The sequence below is a fragment of the Styela clava genome, chromosome 3 (genome assembly GCF_964204865.1).
Source record: "Styela clava chromosome 3, kaStyClav1.hap1.2, whole genome shotgun sequence".
Taxonomy (NCBI): domain Eukaryota; kingdom Metazoa; phylum Chordata; class Ascidiacea; order Stolidobranchia; family Styelidae; genus Styela; species Styela clava.
Window position 1 is genome coordinate 22,415,000 of NC_135252.1, and position 17,280 is coordinate 22,432,279.

At 31.8% G+C, this 17,280-nt stretch overlaps 1 protein-coding gene across 1 annotated transcript; it reads left to right on the forward strand.

Annotated features, from left to right (window-relative positions):
- Positions 1–7,393: 7,393 nt before the first annotated feature.
- LOC120342969 (heat shock cognate 71 kDa protein-like) lies at positions 7,394–17,226 on the forward strand. Its single transcript, XM_039412028.2, has 13 exons — positions 7,394–7,536; positions 8,085–8,214; positions 8,692–8,798; positions 8,958–9,209; positions 10,146–10,269; positions 12,468–12,621; positions 12,978–13,125; positions 13,419–13,589; positions 14,019–14,180; positions 14,803–15,033; positions 15,610–15,804; positions 16,374–16,471; positions 16,983–17,226. The coding sequence occupies exons 1-13, from the start codon at positions 7,471–7,473 to the stop codon at positions 17,044–17,046; spliced, it is 1,902 nt and encodes a 633-aa protein (XP_039267962.2). The 5' UTR covers positions 7,394–7,470; the 3' UTR covers positions 17,047–17,226.
- Positions 17,227–17,280: the final 54 nt, after the last annotated feature.

The following is a 17,280-nucleotide window of genomic DNA, read 5'->3' on the forward strand; positions in this document are numbered from 1 at the left end:
ATGATTTTTTTTCAAGTCAAAAAAAACCTGAATTTCCGAATTTTTTAAATGCCGGTAACATGTGCATTTGATCTACTATAACTTCGAAAATATAAAACTATTTATTAATATAAATTTTTTTTTCTCATGGCACGGCAAGAATTATGACTTGTCTATTATATGTAGTTAGGTCTGATTTTGTAAACAATCGTTTTTATGTGGGTATCAGACGCATACGAGTATATTGAGATGGTTGTTCCTACAAATATGGGTTATTATATTTGATTAAAGTCAAATTCTGATTGACAACTATGTTTATCTATGCAACATGGATGTTGTCTATGTTATGTCTCACCTATAGCATTTTTAATTAAATTTGTTTTGCAAATATAATTTGACAAATTGTGTCAAACAGATCGCGGATGCCAGAGCTGATCTTATATCATATGCGGAAGACATTAAGAAAGAGTTGAAAATGCAAATAAAAAATCTTTTCTTTCAACTCCAGATATCACTTATACGGAGAGTGCACTCTTGTTATTAACTGGATCGACGCAAAAAAAGGTATGGTTTTAAAAATGACAATTTCCGTCATTCGAATTTGTTATGTTTAAGGTTTTAGAATGACATATGTATTTTTTTTTATATTGTTAGATTCGATATTTTAAAATCATAGTAGTAGCGGGAGATTGCTCAAAATTATTCATTTTATTTCACCAAAATTTGATAATATTAATATACGAGTATAATATTACGTGAGTTCTTAGCATTGACTTTACAAATGATTATACATTCTTATCTAATCTAAGCTTTGTATCTTTTTTAAGGTTGTGTTAGACCGCATCTAGGTGTCGCTGCTCGATAACCAATACTGCTTTTTGGCGTCTCTGTTCGCCATGTGAATGCTATCCTTATTTTATTTTACGCCGTATATGTTGTACCTTACGTATTGTAAACATTGATGAAATAATAGATTACTGATTACTGAATGACACATAATATTGTAGCATTTCTACAGCTGTTACTTATGCCTCATATTTTTAGAAACAATCTCTAGATGACATACAAACAAAACGAAAGCAGTTGCAAGACACTTATGAAACCTATGGATTAGGCAAAGGCGGATGGGCCCAATATGACGTTTCGTAACTCATTTCTTATGTGCCATATGTTCTTCATATTCTCATACCTGTACAACTAATGTTTTTGTTTATGCATATCATCACCAAATTTGCAACAAAGCATGTTGAAGTTTTTTAAATAATACTTAGTTGATTGTAAAAAAAAATTATTTTGATTTATTAATATCATTATATAATTATTACATATGAAACACAACAGTTAGTTCAGTTATTATTTGGCAACACCTGATAATCAATAACTTCACTAATGATAAATTTCGATTTTGTTGAGTCTAGAATTATTGGACATGTCAGTATACATAACGATCGTTTCAATATTATGTTTTTGTTACTGTTATTTCTCTTCGTCAATATCATAAAAATCGCTTTTCTCTTCGAATACTGGACCAATTGCTTTAAAATTTTCAGTGGTTGAAGATTGATTTTTTTCTCTAGAAGGCTATTATTTTCACTTATTTCTTTTACGACTCATGGCTAGGACCCACAATGTTGTTAACTCTCAAATTGTGTTCGCTGGCTCACTTTATCGAATAGTGTAGTTAAAACTTTATATAGAATAGCGGTACACACGCCACTAATGACTTGATTTTGCACTTGTGGCCAAAATCATTGAATATCCGATGTCAGACACAAATTCACCAAATAATTTATAAATCGGAAAAAAATTCTGCTTTTTAGGGACACTTTTTTTATATCACAAGATTTAACATGTAATTAAATTTAACTTGATCAAATGAAAACTTGCGAAGGCCAAGAAAGTGGCAAAATATTTGTCTATAATAGTCATAGCTAAATCTATAATAATTGATGCTTTATTTTGCGTGCATTAATTATAGCTCAAAGTATTTCCTGGTACTTAATGATCAAAGATAGGTAACCTTAAATCTTATGTTTTGTTAAAGATATCTGTATATATTAGAGACAATTTTGCTTTATCTATATGTGTGTTTTAATTTAGCTTTGATAGTCAAATATGGTACCAACAATTTTGAGACGGAGTTTCATATATTCATTATCACAACCAAATTAATCTTTAATAATCAATAAACGCAATGTATATTAAAAAAATGAGTCTTAATATAAATGGCATATTCTGCCGCGCGGGTATATCAACTTCGAAAGAACGCCTAGCGTAACCCAAGATGCCAGTTTGCCAGGATTGTCTGTTTGTTTTTCTAGTTCGCAGGATTGCCAATTTGTTGCCAATTTATTCATACGATTTGACTCGCTCACAAGTTGGTCAATTTCTGAAAGAGTGAAATGTTTGCAATATTGCGGTAAACCACGCAATAACCAGTCGAATATTTGGCGGAAAAAAGGCAGACAGCCGTTGATAACTAATTATCATCGCAATCAATTACATAAGTTCATTCACGTATTGTCAGTTTTTAATCAAAATAATCACATCGAAAAAAAAAGTGCAATAACGCAAAAGCTACGGCTCTTATCTGCTGCATCCTACATTGTGCCGCTCAGAATGGCCCAGAATGGCCTACAATGGCCTTCTTTCAGACTCGTCTTTGCATACGTGCATAACGACTCCGGTTATTGGGACACGTAATCAGAAATAAAAACATAATAAACAAAAATACAAATTAGGAGATAAATTTAAATTTCAAGAATGTTAGGCATTGCTAACAATTAGAATTAACGTTTTTTTTAGGTAAAAATACTCAGGCTTTTAAATATCAAAAAGCGAAAAGATTACCTTGGTACCACATTCATTTCCTAAATAAAGTGTCCTCATTTTGCGTTGCCACTGATATATGTAAAATGTCAACCATGTCAACAGATTTACGGTAGTACTAACGCTTTCCCCGCTAAGCATTCGCGTCGCCCAAAATAATAATTTTTAAACAGCATCTTTATCAAGACAGGTATTCTTTATTATACAGGTGAAAATACAGAAAAGCTTTATTGGTTCAAAACGGCAACACTGTACATAAAATTCAAAGATAAAAATATATGTCTAATTTATATTCAATACAAGCTGTTTCGGACTAAAAAATTTAATAGAATTGCTCAAAAGTAAATTGAAGTTGAAAGTTATGAGTTGAAAGAATTACTTTGTCAGAAAGTTTTGTAATTTATTTGGATCGAGGATTAAAGTCAACTTACAATTTTTGACAGCACTTAGTATTAGGAAGAGAGTCTTTAAACGTATTCTTTCTGTTTTCTACTAGGAGTAACGTTGTCCAGTTTAAACCAATTTTTGTCGTGATTGAAAGAATTAAAAATTTTGTTCGTAAATACACTCTTTCGGCTTACTCATCTTGATGTTGTAAATTAATACTTATCTTTTATTGTATTTACAGACAGACGTCGGAGACTATATAGGTGGCAATTTGTGGAGATATATTAAGACGTGATTTCCAAAATTCCATTAGGACGTGACTTCCAGGTTTAATATTATGTAGGTTTATTATTATTCGTGCTTTTTATACCTAAATGTATTTTATATAAAAACGTTTTTCACCAACATTACCTTTTAAGTTTTTTTTTGGTTTTCCGACGTCAATATTAAATATATTCTTAAGGTTTCGAGGTTCTATTTTGTCGATTTCAGCGGAACGATAACACTTATAAATAAAACCAGTGAAATGACTTACTATTCACTAATACGTTTTGGGCTTAGACTGAGTAAAGCTATTTGTTGTCAAGTCAATATTTAATATGTTTTATGTATTAAATATAACCAATAAATCGTTGTTGCGCTAACTAAATTATTTAGCATGGGTCGAGCTTAACGTATCCAATAAATTGACTACATGCTTGGCAATTTAAGGAAATCCAGGGATATGAAACCAATAACACCAGTAGAAGAATCAAAAACTTTTCTAGCAGTTGTCATTGTACGGACAAGTGAGTGATCGTCTCATTATCTGTAGCCCATTCTTGCCAAACTTTTGTTCGAAGCAATTATATACGGAATCACAAAATACCAATCATTTCTTGAGCAAATTTGGATAGCTAGATAACAAGCGATAATATAACTCTCCCCAATATTGTCAAAATTTCATCTATTATTGCAAAGACAAAAGTCACACAATAAAACAATCGGCTGGACATTTTCAATATTTTTATTTGAAATTATGAAGGAAAACGCATTTAAAATCTCCATGAAGCATTCTGTCGAAAACTGTTACGATCTTGCAAACACTAGTTATATGAATACAATTATAATATCCCAAAATATTGCTCACTAGAAGATAAAATCTAGTATATATATTCAGCTTTGTATAAGTGAAACTGATTAGCTTCTAACGTCAACGAAATATTATTATCAATACTTTTATTCCCACAAGAACTATTATTATACTAATTCTGTTGCCCAGTAGTTCAGTTCGAATAAACAACAAGGTAGACGAAATATAGCAAATGGAAACAAATCTTCGATTCTACACTTATTTGTCTATAATAGTCATAGCTAAAACTATAATAATTGTTGCTTTATTTTGCGTGCATTAATTATAGCTCAAAGTATTTCCTGGTACTTAAGGATCAAAGATAGGTAACCTTAAATCTTATGTTTTGTTAAATATATCTGTATATATTAGAGATAATTTTGCTTTATCTTTATGTGTGTTTTAATTTAGCTTTGATAGTCAAATATGGTACCAACAATTTGGAGACGGAGTTTCATATATTCATTATCAAAATACTTTTATTCCCACAAGAACTATTATTATACTAATTCTGTTGCCTAGTAGTTCAGTTCGAATAAACAACAAGGTAGACGAAATATAGCAAATGGAAACAAAACTTCGATTCTACACTTTAATACAGATTTAAACTAAAATAAATTAAAGTAAAGTTTTGGCAGATTCAAAAATGAGATAGTATTGAGACAGTTGTACATAGGAATTCCCAATCACGTAATACTTTTAAAAATCCTTGGTAAAATCTGTTTTCCAGAAACACACATTGTCAATAATATACTTCGATGATTTAGCCTAAGCTGGCTTATACTACAAACCTTTGTAGCAGAAAATTATTCAGTTGTCATTGTATTAATTTTCTCGTCTTATGATCGATGCTTTTGTTAAAGTACTTAAAATTACCTCAAATACCACATCACATTTTAATTACTCAATTTCTAATACTAGTTACAATAAAAAGAACTATTGTAATTTTGACCAGTGTCCATTGTTTTGTTTGAAATTTTATTTTTATTTACTCTGTAAATAGAATGCGCTTTAATTTAGAACTATCTTACCCTGCAAAGTGTATTTGTACTTTTATACCAGTCCGAAGATTCTGCCTTAGTCAGATTATCTATTTCCACGCATGAGCGTGGATAAATTGTTTCATCAGTAAAACTTTGTTTGCTTATGTCCTACTCGCATGTACATTTAACATATCTAACGGATGTGAAATTTATATGTCAACAACGAGTTACACTGGAGCCAGACGTGTTGCTTTGCCTGGAAGGATCCATTGACCAGTGTTCATGAATGGGCTCGTTCTGTTTATAATTTTATATTTATTAACTATGTAAATAGAATGTGCTATATAATTTAAGAACTACTTAACCTTACATATTGTATTCGGCTTGAAGATTCTACATAAGTCGTCTTATCTATTTTCAAGCATGGGCTGTGCTGTTCTGCGAACTGTTTATCAGTTTAAAGTTACGCTTTGTTTGCTTTGTGAAATAAAATATCTTTGTAGAAGCCCTACAGAGACAGAAGATGTCATCCGTGACACAAACACATTCGCGTAGGCTATAAATCATTTTAATTTAAATTCAATAGGTACAACACTTCTGCATTCTGCCAAACAGTATTATCAATTTACGTTCGAAACGCGTATGTGCGTAGTATATAACGATTGTATACATCATTGGCCAGCATTGATCGAGCGTGAATAAAACCAATAAAAATCAAAATTTCATCTCATCATGCCAGATCGTGTATGTTGTGGGTATATTTTTGAATAAAAAGCGATTCAGTGTTTTACAGAAGTATGTGACGTTCGCGTAGGTAAAAGCAAGCATCAAATATTCGTTCAAGTTAACCTATTGTGTAGCTCGGCATATTATTTTGTTGCTGGTGAGTTGATCGCTTGCAGTTACAGAAAACTCTTTTAAGTTATAGACAGACAGTTTTTGGTTCCTGAAAGCTTTTTCCCGAGAAAAAAGATATTAATTCGGAAAGATATTAATTTGAAAGACGAGTAACATGTCAGACTTTTTAAAAATATATTGTTAACATTAAGTCTTACTCTCTGCTGTATATGATATTATTTAAATAATTGATTTTAAGTGTAACTTGCAATGAGTGTAAAGTGATTGGATAAGATCGTTTATAAAATTTCTAAAATACCAAAAGCTAGAATATTTATTGACGCAAAAACAAAACAGTCTTGTTAAATACCAGTGCTTATCAATTTGTCAATTTTTGATTACGCTTACTATGAACATTTTAAAACAACAATTGAAAGTTTATCATGGAAGTATCAAACTTTTCCTTTGTGTAAAACATAGGTATACCTATCAGGTTATGTAAGAAAGACGTATAGCATGATATCTAATAGCGGTATTCAATAAAACAAGAGAGCGATACTAAAATATATGGACACGGGCATATAGTCTGTCATACTAGCCTAGAGGTACTCGCAGTGTTCACGATATCGCCGGACCACAAGATCGCTAACGCGAATGCGGAACCGTCGCGAGGAGCACAATTTTGAATTTTGATGACGTCATCGCACACAAGAAACGAAGGCCCACAGAAATTTTAGAAATAAATAAAAGTAATAGGCTTTTAGGGGAAATCTTGAAACACTGGTAATTTTAATACAATTGATCCTACAGTTGATGAGAAAAGCAATTTTTTAAAACTATATAGAAAGAAAAATTCAAAGACCATCAACAACAACATATTAACAAAATGAGCAATATGTCCACTCCGTGTCCAATTAGTCAACATCGTTAAATATGATCAAATATTATATTGCAATTCGTAAAATATCGTTTATTACTTGATGGTAAACATTGGAAATACACAAAAAGTAACCCAACATTTTTAAAAGTAGCTGTGTAAAGCAATGCGATTTTGGCTATCAAATCATCAGCTATTAGTTCAAAGTAGTGTCAGTTGTATTCGGGTTCATGCTCTTATCAGAAACTACAAAATTTCTTAAAATACATTATTCGTGAGTTGAATGTTTCACGGGATATAAAGATCAGTGTGCATATATGCGTAACAAATAGCTCTAAACTAATTTTTCTTGGCTTGTTGGAAGTTATATCATCTATATGGAGAATGCCATGATCATTTACATTTACATGCATTACACTCATACAGCATTCGGTTTTGAAAAAACTATATGAATAATTTCTTGAACAATGTCTGCGATCGGAATAGATCTTGGAACTACCAATTCTTGTGTGGCTGTCTACAGGAATGAACGGGTATTTGTGAATTTGTGCTCAATTCCAAATTAATTTCGAATTTAAATAAACATATAAGAATAGGGGACAGTAATATTTTTTGATTCAATGGTTAGTCTTTGTTTTTAAAAATTATTTCTTACGTTTTCAATATTTCTGAATACAAGTTTGCAAGAGGGTACCGGTCACTTATTTAGAAATGCTGTAGATTTACAATCACTGACGCGTAAGGTATATTCTTGCTTTAAAATAGTCGGAAAATACCGTCGAGATCAGTTTTGAAAAATCTCAACTACTTCGGAGAAACAGCTAGTTGGCAGATAAACGGAAAATTTTCATAGTAACCTTTTAGCGTTGAAATCACGCTAACCTACTGTGAGCTTAGATGACACTTGAATGATAAAAAAAATAATGCTCATCCGTAACCCAGTTAGCCCAATACTGAACGTTTCGGAGAAACAGTTGGTGAATATAACCCTACAAATTAAATGGTATTCTTGTCATGTTTGGTATTTTCTTATTCTCTGATACGTGTAACTAATTTATTAAATACCAAATATTTTTAACAGATTGAAATCATAGCAAATGACCAAGGGAGTCGCGTGACTCCGTCATGGGTTTCATTCACGGATACAGAGCGATTGATTGGAGCAACAGCCAAGGAGGAAGCGTCGATGAATCACGAAAACACACTGTTCCGTAATGATTTGTTAATTTTAATATGAAATTTACAATTATTTTCGCTTACATGTGAAATTTTTATATGGGAATGTTGAATTTGTTATTTCATAATCTTTTATGAACAAAATAGTAAGTCTTTCTATTTCTCCTGATAAATATTGTTTCTCTATGTCGATTACTATAATTTGCCATCAGAATCGTCAAAAAGTTCTTGCAACCTGATATGCAAATACTTTGATACTTTTGAAATAATTTTTTACAAAACAAAGATTTAAAATTGAAAGTTGACTTTAAATAGAAAACATTGTTTAAAATAAAAAAACAATTTTGACATAATTTTAATTCGAGTCATATTTCATTGTTAAGGTAAACATACATCAGATATGGTAGTCGGCAGATATTTGAGCCATCAAAATTTGCATATTAAAGAACACGCTATAATGTTACTGTACGAATCGAAAATTAGTGTTCAAATATTTGTTTTAATTCCAACAGATATCAAACGTTTAATTGGAAGAAAATTCAACGATCCCTCCGTTCAACATGATATGAAACATTGGTCTTTTAAAGTAGTTGATGTAGGAGGACAGCCAAAAATACAGGTTAGATATTTGACTCTGATTTTCAAATTACTGCAATGCATTATCATATGCATAGATAGAAATAGGTAATATATACTTTTAGTTTGGCGATTAAGCCTACTATAGTTCAAATGAGTTTTGGGCACATTGAAAAAATGACCACAATTGTCAAACGCACAGGTAACATTCAAAGAAGAAACTAAGCTATTTCGTCCGGAAGAAATAAGTGCTATGATATTGACTGAGCTAAAGGAAGTGGCTGAAGTATACATAGGAACACAAATCAGCGACGCCGTGATCACTGTACCTGCCTACTTTAACGACGCTCAGAGAACAGCCACAAGAGATGCAGGAAGAATTGCTGGCTTGAACGTTCTAAGAATGATAAATGAACCGACTGCAGCCGCAATTGCCTATGGCTTAGAAGTAAAGGTAAGCAATTTAATGCAACCCGAAATCTACACTTTTAAAATTGAAACTTCTACCAAATATTCTTTGTCATAAAACACAAATTTGAGTTGAGGAACATATATAAGTGTAATATTTATGAACGAAAATTCTGAATCATTAAAAATAAATTGTTTATGACATCTTGCATGAACTCGTAACTATGTACTTATCGGATTTGAACAGACCGATAAACATATATTTTAATTTTTCAGTATTTTCATTGCTGTTTTCATTGCCGGCATAATTCGTATGGTTTTATATAGTAATTAAGTTAATTACTTGCTACTTACTTTTTTGCGTAAATATTTGATAATGTTCAAAATTTCCTAACTTCAAAGTATATTTTCACAATATTGACGGCAACTTTTCCCAGTTTAAATTATTTAGCCACGATACCCAGGGTACTTTAAATTAGATAAAAATAGGAAGCTTAGCTAGAGTGTTAATTATAAAGTTTATTACATATCAATTTATGGGTGCCACATTAGCGTGAGGTTCAACGCTGTACTATCCCTCAAGTTGTAGACCTTACGCTAAAGTAGCACCAATTTATGCGTTTTCATGTTCTAGACTACAATTTTTTTTCAATATCTTTACCCCTGTAACGAATTGCCAAAAGTTCAATTACCCCTTTCAAAAAAATAAATTTTTCAGTGCAAATTTAATCTCAGTTGGGAAAGTGGTACTGTTTTTACCTCTGGTCCATCAGCACGAAGGACGGGGATAACATGAGAAATTGTTAAGAAAAGTAACGTCTGAATTACCCCACTAAATATCAAATTACCCTTTGGGGGTAATTACCCCCATTTTAGGAACCAGATTAAATCTAAAGCTTTTAATACCGGAAGCTAAACAAAATAAATTAAAAGCATGTTCAAAGTTAGCCAAGTAATTCAGAACAAATTTTTAATAAAACAGATTGAAAAGAAACGTAACGTGCTCATTTTTGACCTTGGTGGAGGGACTTTTGACGTAACCATCGTTGCAATTGAAAATCAAGTATTTGATGTAAAAGCAACTGGCGGTGACACTCATCTTGGAGGTATGTATCGTATCCAAAGTTTCTGATCTATACAGATAGTTGGTTAACTATCTAAATGCGTTTTTTAACAAATTATGAAATTAATGAAAAAATCAGTGCCTCATTAACTTCAACAACAAGCATTATCCTCTGTGAAGTAGGTCGCCTCCATTGCAACCACTTGTAACAGTACACGAAAAACCCTCATGTGGTGCATAATTTTGCAATCCATATTTGGGCTGTGTGTTTGATGATAAATGTACTAACTTATATCTTATATTTATGTAAAGTGTCAATATTATTTGCTCTGCAAGAAATGCATTCATTGCGTAGTGCTTATGATATATAACAATAAAAAATAAAATAAATGACGCTGAGGCATTATTAATTAGAATTTTGCAAATTAACCAGACACGAAATGTTATATAGGAAGGTTCGATAAGATGTATAGAATGAAATACGTTCAATGGCGCAGCCAGAATTACCGAAAGGGGAGGGTGGCTAAATCGGATGAATTCCGGAAATTTCCATGCAACAGTCGACGCAATTAGGCAGGCCACTTGTAAAAAGAGACCACCTTTTCGATGGAAAATGTTTTTTGTTTTTATGTTAAGTATTCGATCCACGACCGATACGAGCATTTCAGTGTCTTGTAATATTAATTTAGTTGTGCTCATGGTATCTCCCTGTTGCGAGATATCGGTTTTCACGATATCGCTGTGAGAAAGATCCGAAAATCTACGAGAAAATATCAGACTGTATATCTTATTTTGGTACCATCAATAATTGATTGGACATACTTTACATTGGGTAATAGCTAGGATTCAAAAATTCATATTCATCGCCTCTAACTATCCACATAACAGCTTTTGAGACAGTTGCCGCGATCACGCCACACGCTAAAAGAGCCGGCATTTTTATCCGATAATGATTGACGACCAATACGAGTCAATTCATAATGCCTTGTTTTACCTATTTAATTGTGTGTTAAATGTAACCTGCGGTTTCGTCAACAAAATGAGAACTTTACTTCAAATTATCACGGCAATCCATGGCACAAAAGACTTGTCAAGTTATCTAGTTTTGATTTGTATTTTTGCTATGTTACGAATTATACACATGTGATCTGTTATTGCATCACTGACTCCGCTTTATCACAATGATACCACCCCAGATTATTTTCAAGATATCAACGTTAGAAAAATCTCTAGATCTGCGATAAAATTTCAAGAGCTACAATTTATTTTTACTACAATAAAAATTGATTGTAAAGTGACAACTAGGTAGTCGACCAATAATTCGATTAAAAAAATGCGGCGCTATTCTAACGGAAATTCGGACCTGAACACTAGGGCTGGGCATTTCGAATCGAATAGTAAATTATTCGAATCGGTACAGAGCAAAATTTCGAATCGCCGCCATCTTGTTTTTTTCCTTCCGCCAATTGTCGAGGTAAATTTCTCAATTTTTTTTATTGAAGTCATATTCTTTCAACGCAATTCTTACATATGACTCTTTTCTGTAGTGAGTTATTGATGAAAACGTGTTTTTTATTGTGTGTGAACGCTCAGCAATCTGTCTGAGTGATGTATTTTACGTTTCTAGTAATTTATGTGTCTGGAGGACCAAATACAAAAAGAAAATTACATACAATTATATATCTCCTAAGTATTCGAGATTCGATTCGATTCGAAAAAAATATTCGATTCGATTCTGATAACATCAGGTATTCAAAAATGCCCAGCCTTACTGAACACCCGAGCCTAGCGGAGCGTGCGGTTGAGTGAGATGACGACACTCGTGACCGAACTTAATCGATACAGGTCAAGACTGACAGACGGAAATCTCAATATGCAGTTGTGAGTTTCCAAATCGTCGGTTCGTCCTAATATTAAGCGCTTAGTAAAGTAAAAAAGTTTCCCAAATCGCACTAAGATAAAAATTCATCGAATATTCTTTTTTTAAATTTATGCTACGATATACCATTTAATACCTTTGGCTGTATGGGTGAAGTTGTTCGGTTTTGTTGATAAAAATTAACAGGAATCATGGTATGACTGAAAAGTTGGGTGGACCGCTTATTCAGGTTGACTGATAAAATGGCCCGCGATAGCAAATAGGTTCGTCACCCCTGATCTAAATGGAAGTTTAAGTTATTCTCTTGAATAAATTTGTTCATTTTGTGACTATGTGTCATGTACAAATTTTATTATTTATAGGTGGTGATTTCGATAACAGAATGCTTGAACATTTCATCAAGGAGTTCAACACTAAGCACAAAGTTGACATTACAAAAAATAACCGTGCTGTCAGCAGGTTGAAGTTTGCATGTGAACCAGCAAAGAAAAAGCTTTCAGTGTCCACCCATGCTACGTAATACATTTTTGTGCCTTAATCGAAATAAAAAAATTTTGCATATAAATAATAATAACAAACAAACAACATTAGTGTAACATTAAGGCAAATAGTGGATATTTAATAGGATTTACCAACATATATAAAGAATATTCGATTCAATTTTTCCAATTTTAAATAAACTTCAATCTTCTGGCAGCATATTTCACAATATTTGATGATTGTGAACTAGTTGAAAGGTGAATTACCGGTTAAAGTATCAATAGGTTAAGTACAAACGAATAAGAATTTGTAACATATATCGACCTTGATCTTACTTTTCGTGAGGGGATTGAAAAAAGACATAATGGTGTTGACAAACATTGTCGTTTCAGAGTACAAGTAGATGGTCTATACAACGGATTGGATTTTAAGAGCAATATCACCCGAGCAAAATTTGAAGAACTGAACGCCGATTTTTTTGATGGTACAATTTCCGTCGTAGAAAATGTAATTGCTGATGCAAAGATGAAGAAAGACGAGGTAAATAAGAAAATAGTGCATATTATAGTGATTCGTGTTGATTCATTTTCCAGGTAGCCTGACTATGCTAATTACGAACTGGCTTACATTTTACGCATTTTGAGACAAAGCAATTAATCTAAATATACACAAAGCAAAAATTTATTTATAAACAAATATAAGGACGATTCATCAGAATAATAAAAATAAACAATAATAATATTTCATTTTAAATTTCAAGAGTTTGATAGAAAAGTTTCTGAAAATATAATAACAAGAAACTGTGTGAATACTACATCATATTATATATTCAGATCGATGATATTGTACTTGCTGGGGGATCAACACGTATTCCAAAAATTAGAAGTCTTTTGACGGATTTCTTTAACGGCAAAGAAATTAGCAGAAATATTAACCCAGATGAAGCTGTTGCTTATGGTGCGGCGGTGTTGGCTGAAAACATCAGGACCGGTAAAGACAAAACGGTATGTAGTTTGATTTTCAACTCCTATGTACATAACTATGAAAAGTGATGCTTTACTTTAAATAAAGCTTTTCCAATCGAAGAAATAATTGAAAAACGTGTTTGATGCAGAAAAAAAAAGGAATTTATTATCGTCTTGGTGTGAAGTTATGTGAAATTTTTCATGGGGAAACTAATGAAAATATATTAATTTGTAACAAATTTGTGTTCATTTATCAAACTAATAAATTATCATATTGACAGACAATATCCATTTCTTTTCTGAAGTAAATGTTTTACATTTTGGTCATTGAAATTGATTAAAGAGTTGCAAATGTAAAATAGAATCAAAAGCACTTTCTGTCGATTTAAACAAGTTCAACGTTCATCACGTAATAGGGTATATTTATACGGTGAACAATTATCATTTTACTTTATATTTGTTATGCAGCAAGAGCGATTCAAGCTCCAAGATGTAATACCATTTTCGATTGGAACATGTGTTAGAGGAACAGACATGTGCGTCATTATACCACGAAACACTAAAATACCAACGAAAGAGATGAGTGTTTTTTCTACATTCAGTGACAATCAAACTTCCGCAAGATTCGAGGTTTGTTTATAGTTAGGTTTTACATTTCAATGCCAGATGGGATTCAAAATTACTGACTAATTTGTTCGACTTAAAAAGTTCGAAGAAGCATTCATATCTTAAAAAAAAACCTGAAAGAAATTGCTGACATGGCAATTTTGCCGAATTTTTTCATGCTCCCGGAGCTTAATATAATGTATTGGTATTTTGTTTAAGGAAAGATAGTTTATTAATTTGAAATCTGGCGTTTTATCAAAATTTTAAAATTTGATTCACATTTATGAAATTTCGAATTCTTTTTTTTTTTATTATAATTTGTGAGTACACACAATAATTCGGAGTAAAACAAGACTTTACCATAAGCAAGTTGAGTCAGACGCGGACAAAATCTTCCGAGTCTAGTAAAATTCATTGACGTAAACCAACGATTTTCAAATGCCTATTGACGCAAGACCATACGCTGATTTATTTTCTCGGTTTACGTTGGTTGAAGATTGTTGAAAATATTTCTTAGTAATTCAATATCGATATTTTTTTTCCTATATCACTGTTTATATGGGACGCGTTGGAACTGTGATTAATATATTTAATACACTCAGTAAACTTCCGCATAATTAGATACATAAAAATTCCACGCATTTAGGTCTTCGAAGGTGAAAATTCAAAAGTTAAAGACAATCACCTACTTGGTTCATTTTTGTTGACCGGAATTTCACCTAAACCAGCCGGGGAAGCAAATATCTTGTCCGTGTTCGGAATTGATGGTTCCGGTGTGTTAAAGGTCGTTGCATTAGACTTGGCATCGGGAAATGCAAATGACATCACTATTACAAATGATGAAAGGAGACTGGCTGAAAAAGAAATCGATGATATGGTACTAATATATATATAAATAAATTTATCACGCGAAAATATACCCCTCGTTACTATCTATATTTTACTTCTGTACACACCTTATAGGGAATATTTTGATAGTAAAATAAGATTGAAAACAGCAGACACAAAATTAGGAAAACCGGATTCGGCAAACTCCAAGTAAAAAATTTAAACTTATACTCTGAAATTGATAATATAAATGAAGATATGCATTACTCAAAGCTTTTACAATTCAATGTCGATAATTTAACAAATGGTATTGTTTTCAAATACAAGTGCAAACAGTAAAACTTTTTACGGAATGTAAAGTTGGTTAATTTTTAACGTATTTTTTAAAAGTCTCTGTTTAAGACATAGTTGGATTTTAACGAGCAATAGTCTTACTTACTCTTTCTAATTTTTTTTTTTATAATATATGATAAATTATCTATTACACGCAACAAATTATCAACAAAAATGAAAAAGTGTGATCTAAAAATATTATAATTACTTAGAATTCTTGCAAATGCTGCACAGGTTGGTCTAAAGTTATTAGCAATATAACTCCAACAAAACGTTTTAAATTTAAATTCAGATTGCTGCAGCTGAAACAATGAAAGTGGGCGACAACACAGCCAAGGAAAAATACAATGCTATAAACAAGTTAGAAGAATTAGTCTACAAAGTCAATCAACTTGTCGAGTCGGATTCAGCAACTATATCTCCTCGGGAAAAGAAAGGCTTGTTGGCAAAGTCAAAAGAAGTGTTTGATTTTGCCAAATCCAATGAGGTAGTTGAAAAACATTTTGATACAAGGAACTTTATTCTTAAATCACAATTTTCGTAAACCATAAATATAAATTTTTTTAATATTAATTTAAAAAAATGAATTTTGCTGTTGTAATGAAATTTTAATTTTGCATTTTGCATCTTCTATTCTTTGGATATTTTGTACAAATCCCCCGCCAAAAACAGCACCCACGCCAACGCTTAAAATGAGAAAACTAGAAATTATCCAGTTAGGGTTTGGATTAGGGGGAGGAATCGAATGTAGATTGCACTGGTAATTCAAATTTGCAAATTATTCCTAACCGTAACCCAGACTGGATAAATAATAAATCGTTATCTCAAAACGTTATGATGATGATTTTATCAAATATCACATTTTTGCATTATTGGCGGCGGCTTTTTACAAAGAATCCTATAGACGCTATGTGCAAATCCTTGCAAATTTCATGTGCAAATTTCAATTTAATTTAAACACTCATTTCTACATACGTTCCAGCTCCAATTACGTGCAAATTGATCAAATGCAAGACTTGTACCTACTATAAAGATTACAAAACACATTTATTTTAGAGTGCCGATATCAAAAGTATTCGTCAGAAAACCTCAGAACTGGAAGCCTATTTCAACAAAGTTCGCGAATACTCTGAATATTTAAAGTCACCTGAGGGGTAAGTATCATTTAATTTACTAGCAAAAAGAAGTTTGTTGATACATGATCACCCTCGTGTTTTAAATCGATTCTTCAATCGCATTTTGTGAATGTTTTTTGTGTGAAATTCGTTAAAAAACTTGAATTTTTTTTTGAATACTATTTTGAATCAGCTCATTCAGTACGTACTGCATCAGTCTAATTTGAAATAGTTAATAATGAAACAGGTTAAAAAATGGATGATTACTCTCTTATATATTTTTTATTTTCTATTATATTATTTTAATTGATATTGAATTTTCCTAATTTTCTAATTTTATTAGGATCTCCCGAAGTATGTGTACCAAGATGGCGCACAGCCTGAACATAGTATGTGTACCAGTTTAGAGTTCAGGTTGTGCGCCATCTTGGTGTATATACTTTGGGAGCGCCTTTTATTAAATATAAACTTGATATTATGTTACATTTAAGCCGCAAGAAATTATAGATTTACCTATTGCTAGTGTGTAAACCTGTAATTTATTTTTCAGAATATTGAAAATACTGGCTGATGAGAGCAAAACTGGCTATCTTCCAGCAACTGATTTTTCGTGATTCGTTTCTTTCATTTTTCTTCAATTGAATACATCTATGTATGAATTGTAATAGTTAGATGAGCTTATGTAGGATGCAAGATATATTAAAAACAAAAACAAAAATAATGTTGTAAATATGTAATATTTCATTTGAGTGATTATTTGGTTGTAAAAATAAAGTTATTAATTACACTGAAAACGGCTTTGTCACGTTTTTCCAAAGCTTTTATTGTCGGTATTAGAGATACGTTTA

Coding starts and splice junctions, on each gene's coding strand:
- LOC120342969 (XM_039412028.2), top strand. CDS start 7,471: ATGTCTGCGATCGGAATAGATCTTGGAACTACCAATTCTTGTGTGGCT. Junction 7,537..8,084: donor CTGTCTACAGGAATGAACGG/GTATTTGTGAAT, acceptor TATTTTTAACAG/ATTGAAATCATAGCAAATGA. Junction 10,270..12,467: donor CGGTGACACTCATCTTGGAG/GTATGTATCGTA, acceptor TATTATTTATAG/GTGGTGATTTCGATAACAGA.